The sequence below is a fragment of the Carcharhinus amblyrhynchos genome, chromosome 20 (genome assembly GCF_965287045.1).
Source record: "Carcharhinus amblyrhynchos chromosome 20, sCarAmb.v2.hapA, whole genome shotgun sequence".
In the NCBI taxonomy this organism is placed as follows: domain Eukaryota; kingdom Metazoa; phylum Chordata; class Chondrichthyes; order Carcharhiniformes; family Carcharhinidae; genus Carcharhinus; species Carcharhinus amblyrhynchos.
This window is the reverse complement of record NC_137343.1, coordinates 51,358,166-51,380,576: the sequence shown is the minus strand read 5'-3', so window position 1 is coordinate 51,380,576 and position 22,411 is coordinate 51,358,166. Positions and strand designations below refer to the sequence as shown.

The following is a 22,411-nucleotide window of genomic DNA, read 5'->3' as shown; positions in this document are numbered from 1 at the left end:
TTGTAAAGACTCGCATTCCAACCATTATCTTGTAAATTGAGTCTATGTCTGTATAAACCCTGTTTGTGAACAGAACTCCCACTCACTTGAAAAGAGGAACACTCAAAGCTTGTGCTACCAAATAAACCTGTTGGACTTTAATCTGGTGTTGAGACTTCTTACTGTGCTAATCCCATCTGCCGGCACTTGCGCCATAGCCCTGAATGTTATGACGTGCCAAATGCTCATCCAGGTATTTTTTAAAAGATGAGGCAACCCCCTCTACCACCCTCCCATTTAGTGCATTCCGGACCACGCCTCATCCGTCTCCGCCCCGCCCGCACCTCCTCCCCCTCACCGTGAACATATTCCCCTCGTGACTTGTCCTTCAACCAAAGGGAATAGCTGCTCCTTTTCCTCTCTGTCCATGTTTCTCATAATCTTGTTCACCTCGATTAGGTTGCCCCTCAGTCTTCTCTGCTCCAATGAAAACAACCCAAGCTTCTCCAACCTCTCTTCAAAACTTAAACGTTCCAGCCCAGGCAGCTCCTCGGTGAATCTCCTCTGCACCCACTCCAGTGCAAACACTTCTTTCCAATAATGTGGTGACCAGAATTGCACACAACTGTAGCCTCACGAAAGTTCTATACAACTCCAGCAGGGTTCCCTGCTTTTGCAATCAATACCTCAATTGATAAAAACAAGTGTCCTGTATGTCTTTTTCACCGTCTTACTAACATGCCCTTCTGCTTTCAGAGATCTGTGGACAAACACATCAAGGTCTCTTTGTTCCATGGAACTTCCAAGTGTCCTACTACTCATGTGCTTTCTTGTCCAATTACGCCTTCCAAAGTGTATCACCTCACTTTTCAGTGTTGAATTTGATCTGTCACATATCTGCCCATTTGACCGTTCTATCTGAATCTTCTTGTAGCCCAAGACACTCAACCTCATTGTTAACCACCCATTCAATCTTTGTGTCATCCACAAACTTACAAAACCCACTCCCCACTTAGTCATCAATGTCATTTATATAAATGATGAATAATAGGGGATCCCAGCATGTACATCACTGGATACTGGCTTCCAGTTATTAAAGCAGCCTTCTGCCATCACCCTCTGTCTCCTACAACTGAGCCAATTTTGAATCCACTTGATCAAATGACCCTGTATCCCATGCAAATTTATCTTCTTTACAAGTCTCCCATGGATATATCTGAGGAGGACACTGGATTGCAGGGGAGTAGAATTGACAGTGTTGCAGTTGATAAGGAGGATGTGCTAGATATTCTGGAGGGTCTGAAAATAGATAAGTCCCCTGGTCCGGATGGGATTTACCCCAGGATTCTCTGGGAGGCAAGAGAAGTGATTGCAGAGCCTCTGGCTCTGATCTTCAGGTCGTCGTTGGCCTCTGGTATAGTACCGGAAGATTGGAGGTTAGCGAATGTTGTCCCATTGTTTAAGAAGGGGAACAGAGACTTCCCCGGGAATTATAGACCGGTGAGTCTCACTTCTGTTGTGGGCAAGGTTTTAGAAAAAATTATTAAGGATAGGATTTATAGTTATTTGGAGAGTAAAGAATTGATTGGAGATAGTCAGCATGGTTTTGTGGCGGGTAGGTCGTGCCTTACTAACCTTATTGAGTTTTTTGAGAAAGTGACCAAAGAGGTGGATGGGGGTAAGGCAGTGGACGTGGTGTATATGGATTTTAGTAAGGCGTTTGATAAGGTTCACTATGGTGGGCTTCTGCAGAAAATGCAGATGTATGGGATTGGGGGTGATCTAGGGAATTGGATCAGGAATTGGCTAGCGGATAGGAGACGGAGGGTGGTGGTTGATGGTAAATATTCATCATGGAGTTTGGTTTCGAGTGGTGTGCCTCAGGGATCTGTTTTGGGGCCACTGCTGTTTGTAATTTTTATTAATGATCTGGATGAGGGTATAGTTGGGTGGATTAGTAAGTTTGCTGATGACACCAAAGTCGGAGGTGTGGTAGATAGTGATGAAGGGTGTCATAGTTTGCAGGAAGACTTAGACAGGTTGCAGAGCTGGGCCGAGAGGTGGCGGATGGAGTTTAATGCGGAGAAGTGTGAGGTAATTCACTTTGGTAGGAATAACAGATGTGTCGAGTATAGGGCTAACGGGAGGACTTTGAATAGTGTGGATGAGCAGAGGGATCTAGGTGTATGTGTACATAGATCCCTGAAAGTTGGGAATCAAGTAGATAAGGTTGTTAAGAAGGCATACGGTGTCTTGGCGTTTATTGGTAGGGGGATTGAATTTAGGAGTCGCAGCGTCGTGTTGCAACTGTACACAACTCTGGTGCGGCCGCACTTGGAGTACTGTGTGCAGTTCTGGTCCCCACATTACAGGAAGGATGTGGAGGCTTTGGAGAGGGTGCAGAGGAGGTTTACCAGGATGTTGCCTGGTATGGAGGGGAGGTCCTATGAGGAGAGGCTGAGGGATTTGGGGTTGTTTTCGCTGGAAAGAAGGCGGCTAAGAGGGGATCTTATTGAAACATATAAGATGATTAGAGGTTTAGATAGGGTGGATAGTGATAGCCTTTTCCCTCTGATGGAGAAATCTAGCACGAGGGGGCATGGCTTTAAATTAAGGGGTGGTAGTTATAGGACGGATGTCAGGGGTAGGTTCTTTACCCAGAGGGTGGTGAGGGATTGGAATGCCCTGCCTGCTGCAGTTGTAAATGCGCCTAGTTTGGGGGCATTTAAGAGATCCGTGGATAGGTTTATGGACGAGAAGGGATTGGTTTAGGTTAGTGGGTCATTGTTTTGTAACTGGTCGGCGCAACATCGTGTTGTCAAAGGCTTTGCTGAAATCAATATAAACTACATCAACTGCACTACCCTTGTCTACACACCTGGTCACCACCTCAAAAAATTCAGTCAAATTTGTTAGACATGATCTCCATTTGATGAAGCTACGCTGACTATCCCTGATCAAGCTTTGCCTCTCCAAGTGGTAATAGATGCACTCCTTCAGAAATTTCTCTAATAGTTTCTCAACAGCTACTCATATTTTAGGTTTTTCTAAGGCTGACTTCTATAGGATGATAGACAGATTGTCAAACTTGGCAAATCTGTTCAAGGATAAAATAGGAGGTTTTCAAAATACAATTTAATGTGATAGAACTAAAGAAGGAGTATAAACTTCTTGCTAAAAAGGACAGCCGTGGACAATTAGAGATCAGAGAAAACATAAAACAAAAGAAAAAAGTTTATAATACAAAGTATAACCCAGATTTTGACAAATGGGAAAAATACAAAGAACAATAAGTGATATTAGCATTAATACAAAGTGTTACAATTATGTAAGAAAAATAAATATGGTCATGAACATTATTGACTCTTGAAACTGATGGTTCTATTGTCGGAGAAAATAAGGAAGTGACATATGGGCATGTTGAATAATTACCGAGAGACAGTATTTACAGTACAGTAAATCCCAAAGAAACTAATATTGAATCAGGAGGGACTCAGCAAAATGAATGTAAACAAAATGAAAGAATGAAGAAAATAATGGAATTAATGAGCGACAAACCTCCAAGATCAGTCCCTTATAAGAGCCTGTTGACTGAATTGAAGCTTGTGGAGTTGATTATTAACCTGGTTAGAAAATTGGCTGAGCAATGGGAATTAGAGGGATAATGAGCAGGTACTCATTGGCAGAATGTGACAAGTGGTGTCCTTAAGGATCTTTGGTGGAGTCTCTTGGTTGATAGGATCAAAAACCACATGTGTCTATGACACACACACACAAACCATATTATAAATTGAGCCATGCTGCAGAGAGATATTGATGAATTAAGTGAATAGACAAAACTACAGCAAATAGATTTCAATGGATTCAATCATGGGGTGATCCACTTAAAAACAAAAGGTCAGAACAGGGAGCTTTCTAAATGGTAGAAAGATGGAAGAGTGGAGGCACAAAGAGATTTGGGGGCTTCAAGTATTTAGATTATAAAAATGTTATGAACAGCCACAGAAATAATTAAAAAGGCTAATGGAATGCTGGCCTTCATGCTTCAGCGAGGCCCTGGCTGGCCTGTCCACCCTTTCCCCAAGTGAGGCCTTAAGTGACCCATTATTGACCACTTGAGGCTGGATGGGAGCTGGCCCTCTATTTTTAGGCTGGCAGAAAGTGAATGCAAGTTCTTTGAGCATATACGTGTGTCCCTGGACCCCCAGGAATTAGACTGGCTGGCAGCACTGAGGAGGCTCTTCCTCCTAACTGAGGGATGGAACTCCTGCTCCAGCCAACTGGCGCATTTGGAGTGTAAAATGGCTGTGGGACAGGTGGGGATGTGTTCACCACCCTCTCCTCAGATTGCGGGAAAAGAAACTGTCATTCTAAAAACCCTAGCCTAAAGAGTGACAAATGAATCTTGTATTCAGAAAGTGGTATCAGTATGGGTGAAGATCAGAAATAACCAGGTCAGAAAAGGCTGCTGGGAGTAGCTTGAAGGATCCCTGTCAGTAACTATGCATTTGTTCCAATTCAATTTGCTCTGATCATTGCTAATATAGTTATTGTCAGGGATATAGAATCTTCATATACAGGATAGCCTGGGGGATGGACTTGTAGAATGCTTTTGTAACAGTTTCCTGGACTGTTACAAAAGGCAAAAGCCTTTAGATCTTGCAATGTGGCAGGGTTAATTAGCAATCTCATTCTGAAAGATCTGCTGGGAAGAAGTGAGTGTGGGTGGGTATTTAGTTTAGCTGGCGCAGGTTGAACTAACCAGTGGGGGACATGTCAAGCAATATCCCACAAGCATACACCCTTCTTCAGAATTAGCACAAAAACAAGTATGCTCACGTGATGCCGGATTTTCAACTTTTTAACACTGCTGGACACAGATCCTGGCAACAGTTTTCAGAGAAGGATATATCCTCTAAACACCAAAGCCTCAGAGAGGCAAACCCAGCCTCTGGCAGTTCTTAATCGCCTGACCCCAGAGACAGAAAAGGAAACCTCTCCCTCTACAGCTTCTAAAACAGCAACTCTCATACAGCAGAATCTCAAAAATGGAGATTTATCTCTTGGCAGATTCCAGTCTTCAGAGAGGGGAGAAGAGAAACACTGCTTTCTCTTAACTCAAAAGCAGCACCTAAGCTTGAATATATTCTATGAAAAGCCCTGGCTTCCTCGTCACATGACCAGTCATCCCAATGAAGCCCCACTCTGCAAAGTCCCAGGGGAAAACAGTAGAATAGCATTATTTCAGATAAAACCAACATTCTAACCATTAGAAACAATTAGGCTGGCACAACACAATACAGGACGCCAGTAGACACAGCTCTGAGTGCATAAAAAACTGCTACAACAGATCCTGAGCGCAAGAACATGGCTCTAATACATTTAATTTAATGCGACGATTCTCATTCGTTTAAACTCTGATGGGTATAGTCCCAACCTGTTTAAGCTTTCTTCATAAATTAAGCCCTTTGTTCCAGGAATGAGTTGAATGAACCTTAGAACCATATAATGCCTACAGTGCAGAAGGAGGCCATTTATTCCATCAAGTTTGCATTCTCTGAAAGAGCATCTTAACAAGGTGCGGCCCACCCACCCCTCCTCTCCCTCTGATAAAGATTCTGTATCTTGATCAGCAGATCTAAGGTCACCCCTCACTGACATACTGATACCATCCTTAACTAACAGAGCTACCACTTCACTTTCCTGTCCTTTCAAAATGTCATGTACCCATGAGCATTCAGATCCCAGCCATTATCATCTTATAGCCATGTCTCTGCAATGGCTATCAGATCATACATATTTATTTCTATTTGCCAATTCATCCACCTTATTACAAATTCTGTGGGCAATTAGATACAAAGTCTTTAGTTCTGCCCTTTTACTATTTTCCCCATCTCCAGTCTTATTTATTGGCACATTCTTGGTTTGTATGATCTGTGCCTTCTTGCCATTCTATGATTACCAGTTTCCTTACTGCTACCTTGCTCACCTGCCTTGTCATGCAACCCAAAAAGATGGCCGTTCATGTCTGTGTTGGTCATCAAGCATCTGAGGCGACCTTCCCGACACATGACAACACAGAGTCGCTGAGAGAGTTGGATAGCCAAGTTCCTCACATGTGAGGACAGCCTTAACTGGGATTTTGGGTTCATGTCATGCTATCAGTAACCCCCACAATTTATCAGGGTTGCAAAATCTCACTAACTGTCCTGGCTGGAGACAATACACATCTCTTTAACCTGTGCTTAACCCTCTCTCCACTCATGTTGTCTGTACCTATAAGACTTGATTACCTGCAAAGACTCACATTCCAACCATTATTTTGTAAATTGAGTTTGTGTCTTCATATGCTCTGTTTGTGAATAGAACTCCCACTTACCTGATGAAGGGGCAGCGTTCCGAAAAAGTCATCTCTCTTGCCCTGATCATTCAATTTACCAGGACACTGTTCCCAGCACGATCTAGGTGAAAGTGTGTCAACAGTAATTCAGTAAGCTTTAAGGTACTGAAGGATAGTGATAGGTGTAGTTCTCATGTGAAGGTGCTAAACTGGGGGAAGGCTGATAACAACAATATTAGGCAGGAACTGAAGAATGTGGATTGGGGGCAGATGTTTGAGGACAAATCAACATTTGGCATGTGGGAGGCTTTCAAGTCCAAGTTGATAGGAATTCAGGACTGGCATGTTCTGCGAGGATGAAGGGTAAGTATAGCAAGTTCTGGGAATGTTGGATAATGAGTGGTATCGTGAGCCTAGTCAAAAAGCATTTGCCAAAGCTAGGAGGCTGGGAACACGTGAAGCAAGTGTGGAATGCAGGAACAGTAGAAAGAAAGTTAAGCAAGGAGTCAGGAGGGCTAAAAGGGATCATGAAAAGTTGGCCAACAGAATTAAGGAAAATCCCAAGGCTTTTTATACATGTGTAAAGAGCAAGAGGGTAGCCAGAGAGAGGGTTGGCCCCCTCAAGGACAGGGGAGGGAATCTGCGCGTGGAGCCAGAGGAAATGGGCAAGGTATTAAATGAATACTTTCCGTCAGTATTCACCAAAGAGAAGGATTTGGTGGATGAGCCTGAGGAAGGGTGCGTAGATAGTTTGGGTCGTGGTGAGACTAAAGGAGGAGGTATTGGGGGTCTTGAAAAACATCATGGTAAACAAGTTCCCAGGGCCTGACAGGACATACTCAAAAATACTGAGAGAGGCAAGGGAGGAAATTGCTGGGACCTTGAGAGGAATCTTCACTGGCTATAGGGGAGGTCCCTGATGATTGGAGAATAGCCAACGTTGTTCCTTTGTTTAAGAAGGGTAGCAAGGATAATCCAGGTAATTAGAGGCCGGTGAGCCTTGCGTCAGTGGTAGGGAAATTATTGGAGAGGATTCTTCGAGACAGGATATACTCCCATTTGGAAATAAGTGGACCTATTAGCAAGAGGCAACATGGTTTAATGAAGGGGAGGTCATGTCTCACGAACTTGATCGAGTTTTTCGAGGAAGTGACAAAGATGATTGAAAAGAATAGGGCAGTGGATGTTGCCTACATGGATTTCAGTAAGGCCTTTGACAAGGTCCTTCATGGCAGACTGGTACAGAAGGTGAAGTTGCATGGGATCAGAGGTGAGCTGGCAAGGTGGATACAGAACTGGCTCAGTCATAGAAGATAGAGGGTAGCAGTGGGAAGGGTGTGTTTCTAAATGGAGTGCTGTGACAAGTGGCATTCCTCAGGGATCCTTTGCTGTTTGTAATGTATGTAAATGATTTGGAGGAAAATGTAACTGGTTTGATTAGTAGGTTTGTGGATGACACAAAGGTTGGTGAAATTGCGGATAGTGATAAGGACCATCAGATGATATAGTAGGATATAGATCAGTTGGAGACTTGGGCGGAGAGATGGCAGATGGAGTTTAGTCAGGACAAATGTGAGGTAATGCATTTTGGAAGGTCTAATACAGGTGGGCAATATACAGTAAATGGAAGAATCTTTGAGTATTGATAGGCAAAGGGATTTCGGTGTACAGGTACACTGGTCAATGTGGTAATGCAGGTGGAGAAGAAAGTCAAGAAGGCATTCTGCATGCTTGCCTTCATCGGCCTGGGCATTGAGTTCAAAAATTGGCAAGTCACGTTGCAGCTTTATAGAGCCTTGTTTATGCCGGCTTTAGGATATAGTGTTCAATTCTGGTCGCCACACTACCAGAAGGGTGTGGAGGCTTTGGAGAGGGTACAGAAAAGATTTACCAGGATGTTGCCTGTTTGGAAGGCATTAGCTACGAGGAGCTTTTGAAGAACTCTATTCGTTCTTGCTGGAACAATGGAGGTTGAGGGGAGACCTGATAAAAGCCTACAAAATTATGAAGGGATTGGACAGAATGGATAGTCAGAAGCTTTTTCCCAGGGTGGAAGAGTCAATTACTAAGGGGCATAGGTTTGAGGTGTGAGGGGCCAGGTTTGAGGAGATGTATGAGGCAAGTCTTTTACACAGAGGGTGGTGAGTGCCTGGAACTCATTGGCGGGGAAGGTAGTGGAAGCAGATACGATAATGACTTTTAAGGAGCGTCCGGACAAATACATGAATAGGACGGGAATAGGGGGATATGGTCCCCGAAGGGTACGGGGTTTAGTTCAGATGGGCAACATGGTCGGTGCAGGCTTGGAGGGCCAAAGGGCCTGTTCCTGTGCTGTAATTTTCGCTGCTCTTTACTCTAGTACGGCTCCCGCTTTCCCCACTACTCGTTCCATTGCTCCATGAACTGAAACCTATTTCTCCTGCACTAAATATGAACCACATATTTAACTCTTGAATCTGATTTAACCAATGCCAACTTGCTCGTAGCTCTGGTAATAGAATCTCTACAGTGCAGAAGTAGGCCATTTTGCCCATCGAGCCTGCACTGACAACATTCCCCCTCAGACACTATCCCCGTAACCCCTGGTATTTACCCAAATAATCCCCATAACCTATACATTTGGGGACACTAAGGGGCATGACCAATCTACCTAACCTGTACATCTTTGGACTGTGGGAAGAAACTGGAGCACCCACAGGAAACCCACACAGACGCAGGGAGAACGTGCAAATTCCACACAGACTGTGACCTGAGGCTGGGAATCGAACCCAGATCCCTGGTGCTGAGGCAGCAGTGCTAGCCACTATGCCACCGTGTCGCCCCTAATCCAAACATTATTATCTTTAAGATTCTGTTTTTTAAGTTTAACCCCAAACTCTTCATATTCCCTAAGTAGAACCTCTTTCTAAGTCCTACCTATATCATTGATAGCAACATGGATTATGACCACTGGATCCTCCGTCTCCCAAAGCAGGTTCCCTTCCAGCTTTCAGCAGATGTGCCAAGTCCTGGCATCAGGCAGAAAGCAGAACTTTTGGCCTCTGACTTTACTGTCCCCTATTATTACTATATTTCTGTTAACTCCTCCAATTTACTGGTCAGTTTGCTCATCCATCCCATATTCCTCACGTTCATCTGTGTAGGTTGCATGCACCACAAACCTGTTGGCCAGTTGCAAGAGCTGAGGTTTCTTGACTTCTTCCTTCTCAATCCGCATTCCTGCCTTATTTGTAGTCACCCCTTCCTGTCCCTGATCACTGACCATATCAGAAGATCCTATCCTGGAGTGTGACTGGCTGCTGGAACAAAGTGTCCTTGTAACTTCTCCCTCCCTGATGCATTGCAGTGTCTGCAGCTCAACGTTCAGCTCAGTGACTCTGAGCTAAAGTTCCTCAAGCTGTGGACACTTACAGACGTGTTTGCTCTGGATCATTCCAGGAGCTGCTGCATTCTTCAGTTGCAGCAATATGGTTGACTCTTAATTGCCCTCAGGCAATAAATCCTGGACCGACCAGCCAGCCAGTGATGTCCACGTTCCGTGAGCAAATAAAAAACTTCACCTGATCTGTTATCTTTATTATGTGCTAATACATTTATTATAATTTATGATTAAGAAGCCCTACTACTCCCATTTGACTTTTAAATAGTGTTGTCACTCATACAATTACTAATAAATTACATCTTTTTTTAAAGATAAACAAAATACTTAGCAACCAATCATCTATTTCCCTGTGACATTGCACTTCAATTTTTCTGCAAATTTAGCCAGTCAACAGACTTGAGCTCCTAGATCTTTTAAACTGATCCACTGCCCTGTGTGGCTACTTATGTGGTATTCTGTATGTTTCTATCCATATTGTATTTCTCCCTTTAATCCTGTGGGCTTCAAAAAGCATATTGTGTAGTACTTTGAGCAAATGCCTTTTGAATGTCCATTTGCACACTATCAACTGCACTGCCCTCATCAGCCCTTGCCATTATTTCATCAAAGAACGAAGTTTGACTCTTTCAGTTACTAAATTAATAGCCCTGCCACTAATGTCACTTCCCCCAGCTATTTTCAAACTTAGAACATTCGATGAGTTGAGGGGAAATACCTTGGGGATCCAGTCTTGTACACAATGAAATCCCTGTTCCAAGAGAGAGATCTCTCTGTCCACCCTGTTTTTGCAGTTACAGCATGGCTTGAACCATTGGACAGTTGGTGGGCAAGCATACATCATTCTAATCTCATTTATCACAATTCTTGAACCAAGTCTTTGTACGTGACTAATAAGGATGTTGTCAGTGAGTCTTGGAAGAATTTTGAGTGATTTTCTAGCAGTTATCTTGCTTCAGGGGATCACCAGGAATAGATTTGTTTTTATAATGTATTTTTTTGAGCACTTTTGCTTTCATTTATTGAAACCAGATGGGAAAGGACTAGATAAATAACATTGCTGCTTTTATTGTATTGGCACCTGTCCAACAAATCCTGGCATAACTTGGAAAATCTGGCAAACCAATCCAGTGCAGATTGACTTGCAGTCTTTCTTCTCTAGAGAAAATTAATGTGAGAATTTGTACATTATGTTCCAGAGCAGTTTGACCTTTGGAGAACTTTACTTAGCTTAAAACTTCAGGGTTGGATATTTTAATTACAACAGTGCATTTGCTTGCATTCGAACATGTTGGAATGTCAGAAACACATTTACTGTGAAGACTATCCCATAACTTTTGTAACTAGTTTCTGTTAAGCAGTATGCTGAAAAGAGTAATCAATCTCCCTTCAGAGGTTGCTGTTTAACTACATGGCAGTATTCAAGTGGATATGGCCATTTATTTATTTATTTGTTAGTCACAAGTAAGGCTTACATTATCACTGCAGTGAAGCTGCTGTGAAATTCCCCGAGTTGCCACAGTGCCTGTTTGGATCAATGCACCTAACCAGCCTTTCAGAATGTGGCAGGAAACCAGAGCATATGGAGGAAACCCACGCAGACACAGAGAACGTACGGGGTCCACACAGTGACCCAAGCCAGGAATCCAACCTGGGCCCCGGCGCTGTGAGGTAGCAGTGCTAACCACTGTGCCACCGTGCCACTTTCCTGCAACAAAACGGAGGACCAAATGTAAATGAGAGAGACAGAATAGGATTAAAATGTCAGTTGACACTTGAACTGTTGATTCAGAAAATGAGCTGCCTGCCCTGTTGAGCATTGACCAATTAAAACTGATCTTTCCTTTCATTAACCATGTTACATGTCGTGAGCATTTAGTTGGCCAGGAACTTTCTTAGCAGTACACAACAGATGTAACTAACTAGCCACAGGCATGGTCACAGTAACACTACTTTAGCCACATGCACTAATTTTAGTACAAAAAACCTTGCACAAACAAGTTTCAGGTTAATGACATTTTATCATAACTCCCATTAAACAACTAACAGTTCACATTTGATAGTTGACTGTTAACATTGCTTCTGTGCACTTCATATTGGATCTTTTATGTTTGGGACAGAGTGGAGGATGAGATGGAAGGACTAACCTTTCTGACTTGGATAATTACAGGTAGCCTTTGCTTAAAACCAAAATTATGGCTGTACTCACAATAATTGGGTTCCACATATGTTTTGTGCCAGTTGTGTCAAGTTGTCTGAATGCATTAGCATTATTTTTTGAGATGGCGTTTATTATCGTGGCTGGGTTTGTTGCCAGTACATCAGCATCTTTTAGAAAATGCGCTGGGACAAACTCAGCTAACGTTACCAAACTTTGCTGCAATTTTATCCTTGTGGTTTCTCCTTTTCCAACAGAGCAAGAGCAGGAGCAATGATGATCTGTTGGCAGGGGCACCTGGTGGACTGACTTTGACCAACAGTACCAAAGTTAAGAAGAACCTCTGCCCACCTGCACCAATAGGGTCAAGCTCTGCAGCATCAGGACCGACCACAAGCAGCAATCCTGATGGCAAAACAAAGAATCCTGCAGGTTTGTTCCTGCTCAGCTCCACTTTGCTGTGCACAGCCAATGGTTTTTGAAGCTTCTATTTTTAATTTGAAATTTTAAACAATTTGTTCTGTTCATATGATTGTATACACTTTATCATTAGGGCAATCCTTACCAGCATGTACCTTGCATTTCTCAGTGTGTTCTGATCTGTACCTGACTACATGGTGATATGTTTCACATATATTTCACATGTGTGATGAAATTGTGCAAATGATATATAATTTCTTTAATGTTTCAGGTAAATGTTTTAAAGTTCAGCCTTTTTCTGCAATAGTAGTGTGTCTGGCAGATGCTGTTCAGATGCTGGGAGAGCAAAATAATTACTCATGTCAACCTTCAAATGGTTATGTTAAGTAGAGGTAATGGGCTTTCATTTACTTAAGTTCTCCTGGGATTTCAGATTAGCTTGACAGGCTCATATGATGCTGTGGTTTCTGTGCAGTCCTGGATCTATAGCAGAAAGAATTAATTTTTGCAGAAAGGGGTTGGAGTTTGGCTGTTCAGGTTGAAGTTAGAAGAATTTTGTAGGCTTTTGAAAGCTCTATATCACTCTGAAAACTCCAAGGCTGTCTACACGCGTTGTAGCATGTATATTTGTGATTGCTAACTATATTTAAAATGTGTTTTAAGCAGAGCGAAACATCCTTTCCTCACATTTATGCCAAAATAGAAGAATTGTTAGGGTTTACCTTTAATATACCTTGGGGTCCTGGTCCGGGGCGCTAACACTGGCATGTAGTGATCATGCAGTCATTTGTGGCTTGGTCGTACAGTAGCGAGGGACCAGTCACTCCCTAACTTGCCAAAGCATGATCCTGAATTTGAGACATGTCAGGAAGAAGTAATTCTGCAGCACTGCCCAATGCAGTGCTATCTAAATCTTTTCTCATTGTGACCACATTTTAATGCTTTATAAATGACATGCACTGGAGGAAGGGGCAAATGGTCTGTGTAACTTGCGTTCCTGTCAGGTAGATTGTTTTGATGTGACTCAAGTCCTGCTTAAAACAAAAGGCTTTATGTCATGTAGCGTGCTAGTGTGTAAGATCCTGAGAAACTATGAGCATAGTAACCCTAAAATGGAGACTCTTGTCTCCATTTTATTGTTGCACTGTTTACAGGGGAAACCTTTATACAATCATAATTTACCTATCATTGCAAGGGCTAATATACAGTCAGTGAGGGAGGCAGCAAGTGTAGTGACCGGGAAGGGAGTTGGCAAGGGTCAGGGAGAATGGAGGGGGGCAGCGGGTTGGGGAGGGAGGTGGAGAGTGGGGTGGGGAAGTCCACGGGTGTCGGAGAAGGGGAAGGGAGGCAGCTGACAGAGGGACCAGGTGCTGGTTGGAAATGGCAAGGTGTCTGTAGCATATATTGCAGCCTGAATTGTAAGGGTCCAATCTCTGGGGATATGTTATTTAATTTTTGTAGTTATATGTGGAGCATATACCAAGCCAGAAACCTGACTGCGGAACATACCAGGAAGTTATAATTCTATTCAAGTGGCCCATTGCAAGAATTCTATGATGGTGCTCCATGGCAGCGATTCCAATTCGGACCTTGTAATCCCAGAATTTCTTCTGTGATCTACTGAGGTCATGACCAGAAACGGTCTCACAATTAAATTTATTGTTCCTAGGCATAGGGCCCTAACCAATGGGGGAGGGGGCATGCTGGCCTGTGGCTTTGGAGCAACAATCAGAGCCTGATAGCAGGACTCCGGGTTTTCTAAGCAGGGTCGAGGAGGTCAGATAGCCAGGCGGGCAGCTTGAACCAGCAGCAAGATCATGAGCTTATTTTGGGAGGCTCAGGCTTGTGAGGGTCAAGCAAGAAGGGTAGGCGGTAACTGCTGTTATCGAGGGAAGCTGCTGGTAGACTCTTGACCTCAACGCCAGAGCTGAGGAGGGTGAGGCAGGCAACCCAAATATAAAAAAAAGGCAAACCAATTTCTGACCAGGCCCAGGGGTCTAAGGAGCATAAATGGCCAGGCTGGCAGCCTGAGCCAACATTGGGCTTGCCTCAGGGTGTGGGGGGATGAAGAGGAGGCGCTAGTGATCGTCAAGAAGAGCAGTGGGGTGATTCAACCAGCCCAACATAGCAGAGGAAGGCTGGACAATGAGCCAGGGGTGAGTTTAGGAGATCTAATAGCTGACAGTGAACCAGAAGAACTGCGAGGCCATTGAGTGAACCAGGGGCAACCTGAACCCAGCCATTGCTGAGGGCATGTTGGACAATCAAGGGTGAGACCAAGACCAAACCGTAGCCTGAGAAAACTCAACAGGAAGAAGTGGACTCTGAAATGGGAATGGCATTACCAGATACTGCTGATGCTTCTGCTGCAAAGTGAACGCAGAAACCTTCCCTGTAGACATTGCCTTATGGCCAAAACCTGTTCCACTGAGTATGATAGAATATTTCATACTAAATAATATGGAAAATTTGAGAAGAGTTTGAATTTGCAAGGTTGAAAGCAGGTTAGAAGTCTTCATGAGTCCCATCTTCTGAGTGAAGAAATGATCGTTTAAGACTTTATCTAGATAGCCACATGAACAGACTGGGAATAGAGGGATACAAACGTTGGGTGCATGAACAGTGCAGGCTTGGAGGACCAAAGGGCCTGTTCCTGTGCTGTACTGGTCTTTGTTCTTTGAATGAAGAGAAATGTTTTGGAAACATCTAAGTCAGTTGATTGTTAGTAATGCAAATTATTCCCTGGCCTTAGTAAAGGGAAACAAGCATTCATTGACGGGTATTTGAACTGAAGAAATTTTGGAAGAGTTTTTTTAGGATTAGGGGTTTAAGATTAGGGATAGCGCAGCTTTGAGTGTGGGAAGTCATGTCTGATGAATCTGAGTTTTTTTGAAGAGGTAACCAGGAGGAAGGATGAGGGTAGGGCAGTAGATGTTGTCTATATGGACTTTAGCAAGGCCTTTAATAAGGTCCTGCTTGGCAGGCTAGTCTAGAAGGTTCAGTTGCATGGGATCCAGGGAGAACTAGCTAACTGGATTCAATATTGGATCGATAGCAGGAAACAGAGGGTGATGGTCGAAGGTTGTTTCTTGGACTGGAAGCCTGTGGCTAGTGGTGTGCCTCAGGGGTTAGTGCTGGGACCCTTGTTTTGCTTTATTTACATAAGTGATTTGGATGTGAATGTATAAGGCATAGTTAGTAAGTTTGTAGATGATACTAAATTAGGAGGTAATTTTGATAGCAAAGAAGGTTATCAAAAATTACAGGGGGATCTTAATCACTTAGGGAAGTGATTATTATTATTATTGAAGCACTTCATTATTATCTACTATGGTTCACCTATCACTGCAACAGCAGACACCATCTCCATGGCCCTACACTGAACCCTGGAACACCTAGATAACAGACACATATGTCAGACTCCTGTTCATAGACTACAGCTCAGCTTTTAACACTTTTATTCTTAAACTTCGTGATCTGGGGCTCGGCTCCTCCCCTCTGCAACTGGATCCTAGACTTTCTAACCCACAGACCATGGGCCCTGGGCTGCTGTCTGGCTGATTGGGCCAAATAAGACATGCTAAGTGTTGAGTTGTTGGGAGGGACAGGTGACTTTAGAGGCATGATTCCAAAAACACTCCTGTGGGGGTTTTTGTTGCTTCGTGTCTGGATTTGTCATGGACTTTCTTGATTAAGATCGATCATTGTCATTAATGAGCTACTCCATTATGGTTATTTTACGCAACTGCAGAATGTTAAAAGATGAACAAAATGGAATTTAGTCTTTCTTCATCCTGGAATTCCTGTGGTTCGTATAAGGGGTTGAGAGAAAATTTCTGCAAGAATCACAGAGCACCAGGGAGAAAATGAGCAAACTTTGTACCTGTGTTTAAGAATAGGGTATTATAACGGATTTTGGTCAGCACTCTAATTTCATGTTAGAGAATGAGTGATGATTGCAAATCTCTTAAATCTCATACGTTTGAAAAATATCCTTTAATGTAGACATCTTGTTGCTGTGTCAGGAGGTTATGGGTTCACACTCCATTCTAGTACATTACTTGTCAGCCAACGCTATGCAATCTTCAGTGCAAGGCTGAGAGAGTATAACATTGTTGTCAATACCACCTTTTACATGAGGCATATCTACCTGTTTGCATGGCTATAAAAAAAAACCCAGGGACGTATTGTACGGATTATTTGATTACTTTTATTGGACCTAGCTATGTACAAATAGGCTGCCATCTTTGTTTCGGGGAGAATGACAGCGCTCCGGTATTCCAGTGGAAGTGAAGAGCTTCAGAGTGTCACAAAGATGTGCTCACTCATTCCTTAGCAGTTGCTGTATCCCTTCCAAACTATTCCAGAGTCAGCTCCGTTTCAGCACAGTGCACTGCTCTTCATTGTTGGACAACCTGTGTTGTGGTGAAGAACTGTAGAGTTTGTAGTGTGATGGCTACTTGTAATTTTAAAGATGTTTTTCCTTTATTCGAAAATGAAAATGTTATCATACGGCTTTAGTGTTGAGAGGGACACAACAGTGGTTAGCACTGCTGCCTCACAGCACCAGGGACCCGAATTCCATTCCTGCTTGGGTCATTGTCTGTGTGGAATTTGTAGATTCTCCTCAAGTCTGCATGGGTTTCCTCCGGGTGCTCCGGTTTCCTCCAATCATTCAAAAGATGTGCTGGTTAGGTGCATTGGCCATGCTAAGTTCTCTCTTGTGTACCCAGGTGCTGGAGTGTGGCAACGAGGGGATTTTCACAGTAGCTTCATTGCAGTGTTAATGTAAGCCTACTTGTGACTAATAAGTAAATTTTTTAGAAGTCATTTTTTCACAAGTACTTGGGATAAGAAAAATATTTAAGTCCAACAGATAAAGCAGTTAACATAAGAACATAACATAAGAAATAGGAGCAGGAGTAGGCCATCTAGCCCTTCGAGCCTGCCCCGCCATTCAATAAGATCATGGCTGATCTGTCGTGGCTCAGTTCCACTTTCCCGCCCTCTCCCCATAACCCTTAATCCCCTCTCTTATCAAGAACCCATCAACCCGCTTCTTAAAAATATTTAGCGAGGCAGCCTCCACCACTTCAACGGGCAGAGAATTCCAGAGATTCACCACCCTTTGAGTGAAGAAGTTCCTCCTCAACTCCGTTCTAAACCGCCTCCCCTTTATCTTGAGGCTGTGCCCCCTAGTCCTACTGTCTTTTTTGAGCGGGAAGAGTCTCTCCACCTCTATCCTATCCATCCCATTCATCATCTTATACGTCTCAATGAGATCTCCCCTCATTCTTCTAAACTCTAACGAGTACAAACCTAGTTTATTCAGCCTCTCCTCACAGCTCAATCCCCTCAACTCCGGCATCAGCCTAGTAAACCTCCTCTGCACTCCCTCCAGGGCCAAAATATCCTTGCGCAGGTGCGGCGCCCAAAACTGCACACAGTACTTCAGTTAAGTTATTGTAATGTCCTTCGTGGAGATTTTAACGTTTTTTATTTTTGTCACCCAGGTATGAGTGCCACAGCCAAACGGAATGCAGCTGCAGGAAATAAAGAGATCAACTGGAACAGAGATAAAATCCGTGATCGACCACGACAGAGTACAAACAAAAAATTATCCTCTAGTGGCCAGGGAGGGAACGATGCAGCTAAACGCTCACGCAGCCGAATGTCAGCAGAGTCTGAAGCTCGAATGAGCAAGTCCAAATCTGATGGGCAGATCAGTGATAAAACTGCTCTGGAAGCAAAGGTAAAAGATCTCCTTGCTTTAGCTAAGAATAAGGACATGGAGATCCTGCACCTTAGAAATGAACTTCGAGACATGCGTGCCCAGCTGGGACTGAGCAATGACACGCTGGAAGGAGAGGGAGAAGAGAAGGTTGAAGTAAAAGAAGATGCTGTGCCCCATCAGCCTAGAGATGTGGAATCGAGTCTTCTCCAGTTGGAAGAGCAGAACAGTACAATCCGGGATGAGCTGAATCAGCTGAAAAATGAAAACCGAATGTTAAAAGATCGATTAAACGCTCTTGGCTTCTCTTTAGAACAAAAATTAGACACCGCAGAGAAGCTGTTTGGTTTTCAGTCCTCAAGTCCTGAGGTAGCTGTTGGCAACCAGAGCGATGGAGGCACCTTAACTTCCTCAGTGGAGGGCTCAGCACCTGGGTCTATGGAAGACCTTCTGAGCCAAGATGAGAATACATTAACTGACAACCGCAGCAATTCTCTAGACAACTTGGACAGTGAATCCAGTGAAGTCTACCAACCACTAACTTCCAGTGATGATGCACTGGATGCTCCGTCATCGTCATCGGAGTCTGAAGGTGCACCGAGTAGGGAGCGGTCAAGGAAAGGGAGCAGTGGGAATGTAAGTGAGGTGTCGGTCGCTTGTTTAACAGAGCGCATTCATCAGATGGAAGAAAATCAGCACAGCACAGCAGAGGAGCTCCAAGCTACCCTTCAGGAACTTGCAGATCTTCAGCAGATAACACAGGAGTTAAATTCTGAGAATGAGAGGTTAGGGGAGGAAAAGGTCATTCTGATGGACTCCTTGTGTCAGCAAAGTGATAAATTAGAGCACTTCAGTCGACAGAATGAGTATTTTCGTTCCTTGCTGGACGAGCACCACATCTCATACGTTCTAGATGAAGATGTAAAAAGTGGCCGCTACATGGAGCTAGAGCAGAGGTATATGGACCTCGCTGAAAATGCACGCTTTGAACGTGAGCAGCTTCTTGGAGTGCAGCAACATTTAAGCAACACCCTGAAAATGGCAGAACAAGACAATAAGGATGCTCAGGAATTGATAGGTGCTCTCAAAGAACGTAACCATCAAATGGAGCGGATCATGGAGTCTGAACAAAAAGCCAAAACAACACTTGCTGGAGCATTGGAAGAATATAAAGCAACTGTTGCAAATGATCAGATTGAGCTGAACAGATTCAAGGCTCTATTAGAACACGAGAAACAGAAGGTTGCAGACTTGTATGCTTTCCACAATGCTGGTGACAAGTCAGATTTACAAGAACTATTGGAGACTACACGATTGGACAAAGAGAAAATTGAGGCCTTGTACAATACTCTCCAGGAAGAGCTGGCCCATACTCGCAATGATGCAAATCAACTGCAGGATACCCTTGCTAAGGTATGATATGTTAAGGTAGTAAACAAACACCAATTAAAAGGGAATTCACTAAAACCGATTCCTACAAATGTATGTGAAGTATATCAATATAGATTTTTAAATACAAAATATTTCTCCTTTACAATCTAATAAAGCCGCTGTTTAAAAAGGGTAGCAGGCAAAAGGCAGGGAATTATAGGCCAGTTAGTTTAACGTCTGTTGTAGGAAAAATGTTTGAATCCGTTATCAAAGAGGAAATAGCGAGGCATCTTGAGAAGAATTGTTTGATAGAGCAGATGCAGCACGGATTCGTTAAGGGGAAGTCGTGTCTGATGAATTTATTGGAATTCTATGAGGATGTGTCTAGTGCGGTAGACAGAGGGAACCGGTGGATGTGGTGTTTCTCGATTTTCAGAAGGCGTTTGATAAGGTGCCGCACAAAAGGTTGTTACAGAAGGTTAGGGGGCATGGAGTTGGGGGTAAGGTGTTAGCGTGGATAGGGGATTGGCTGTCAAATAGGAGGCAGAGAGTGGGTGTCAATGGGTGCTATTCGGATTGGCGGTTGGTGACTAGTGGAGTGCCCCAGGGATCGGTGCTGGGGGCCTCAGCTATTTACCATTTATATAGATGATCTGGAGGAGGGAGCCGAGTGTAAGGTGTCGAAATTTGCTGATGACACAAAGATAAGTGGAACAGCAAATTGTGCGGAGGGTGTAGAAAGTCTGCAGAGGGATCTAGATAGGCTGAGCGAGTGGGCGAGGACCTGGCAGATGGAATACAATGTTGGCAAGTGTGAGGTTATCCACTTTGGTAGGAATAATAGTAGGAAGGACTACTACTTACAGTGTGAAAAGCTGCAGCATGCTACGGTGCAGAGGGACCTGGGGGTCCTTGTGCATGAGTCGCAAAAACCCAGCCTACAGGTGCAGCAGGTGGTCAGGAAGGCAAATGGGATGCTGGCCTTCATAGCGAGGGGGATTGAATATAAAAGTAGGGAGGTCTTGCTGCAACTGTACAGGGCACTGGTGAGGCTGCAGCTGGAGTACTGTGTGCAGTTTTGGCCGCCGCACTTGCGCAAGGATATTTTGGCCTTGGAGGGAGTGCAGAGGAGGTTTACTAGGCTGATACCGGAGTTGAGGGGGTTGAGCTATGAAGAGAGGCTGAATAGACTGGGTCTGTACTCGTTGGAGTTTAGAAGGATGAGGGGGGATCTTATTGAGACGTATAAGATGATGAAGGGGATGGATAAGGTAGAGGTTGAGAGGTTCTTCCTGCTCAGAAAGTACAGCAGGACTAGAGGGCACAGCCTCAAGATGTGGGGGGGGGGCAGTTTAGAACAGAGTTGAGGAGGAATTTCTTCACTCAAAGGATGGTGAATCTCTGGAATTCTCTGCCCATTGAAGTGGTGGAGGCTACCTCACTAAATATATTTAAGACGCGGGTAGATAGGTTTTTGGTAGGCAGGGGGATTAAGGGTTATGGGGAGAAAGCGGGAAAGTGGAACTGATCCACTTCAGATCAGCTATGATCTTATTGAATGGCGGGGCAGGCTCGAAGGGCTTGATGGCCTACTCCTGCTCCTATTTCTTATGTTCTTAATACTTGAGCCCTGGCAACATTCTGATGAACTTCCTTGCTTTTGTTCTCTTTACTTCTGTTTATACAGCCACATATCCTATATGCTCCTTTAACAGACCCCTTAGCTTGTCCTGTTAGATTTGTGTATATACACACCCCATGTTTTCACTGCTGAAAAATCAAATCCCAGCGGGAAACCTGGCTTACGAACCATAACTGGACTGATCTTGGCAGCAAAGAAGCCCAGTAACACTTCTGGGATTTTAAAACTAAAAGATGCATTAACAAGAAGAAAAGGAAACTTAAGCATACAAGATTGCTGTAACACAATAAAAAATTGTCTTACAAAATATTCTCCCAGAAGACTTGGTGAGATCCACAAGTAAACACATTTCAGACAATACTCTCTCATAGATTGTTTAACCATAAAAATCTAGTGAGATTGCCCAAGGCAAAACTCTCATTTTAATGATGGTACATGACATGACCTCTCGAACTCTTTTCCATTCTGCTATAGCGATCCAAGAATCATCAGGAACGATGCTGCTTTTTGCAGCCCAAGACTTTCCTAGCTTAGCTGGGTGGCTGATTCAAATTTCACACCTCCACCCAGCAGAGAGCTGTTCCCAGAAGATCTTCCCCATGCAGCATAACACAACTCAGCCCAGCATCTTTCCTTGCGCATCTTTTTATCCTTTCATCTGCAATTTGGTTGTCCTCAGCCCCATTTCAATTTAATTTTTCCAAAGTATAAAAATATAAAAGTCTTTTGGGTGGGATTTTATGGCGTTGCTCGTCCCGAAACAGTAAAATCCTGCCCGAGGTCAACAGACCTTTCCATGGTCTGGATCTTGCCCACTTTGATTCTCTGGGGGAAGGAAGAGGGGATTGGGGGAGGGGTTGGGGCAAGGGAATGGCAGTAAAATGTATTCTTCATGGTTTCCTTTTGCAGCCACTTTTTGGATCAAATAAAATTTAATAACTGTTTCTCGTCTACTTATAAAGCCATTGCAAGCTGTGGAAGCAGTTTTATTCCCTGTTGAAATTTAACAGCTGATAGACCAAATCCCTTAATATCTCCTTTGCAAATTTCTAAACTTTACTTATATATGCACTTGACCATAGCTTCATTACAATGCACGGAGTTAGCATTTCTAACCCCTTTCTGTCACATTCTTCAGACAAGTTGACTCTTTTCTCCAGCTTAATCAAATCATCTACACACATGCAGACCCCCACACAGACTTCTTTACAGGATAATCATTCCCCCAAAATATTTTCAAAAATAACATTCATATCACATTGAGTAAGTTTGTTCTTGTAATTTTAAAATTTTACAATTTAGTTCATGTTGACTTTTCATTTTTCCTACCTAGTCACACAGCTGCATTCAAATACATTTACTACATGCCTGTCCATTTCTCCAACCTGTTT

The 22,411-nt window shown here is 43.5% G+C and overlaps 1 protein-coding gene across 7 annotated transcripts in view; it reads left to right on the top strand.

Moving 5' to 3' along the window:
- The window catches only part of specc1la (sperm antigen with calponin homology and coiled-coil domains 1-like a), a 281,487-nt gene that overhangs the window by 66,993 nt on the left and 192,083 nt on the right, over positions 1-22,411 (top strand). For all 7 annotated transcript variants that reach the window (XM_080208609.1, XM_080208608.1, XM_080208607.1 and 4 more), the window contains exons 3-4: positions 12,114-12,288; positions 17,790-19,420. In XM_080208609.1, coding sequence (XP_080064735.1) covers positions 12,114-12,288; positions 17,790-19,420 — 1,806 coding nt within the window. The remainder of the gene's footprint in view (positions 1-12,113; positions 12,289-17,789; positions 19,421-22,411) is intronic.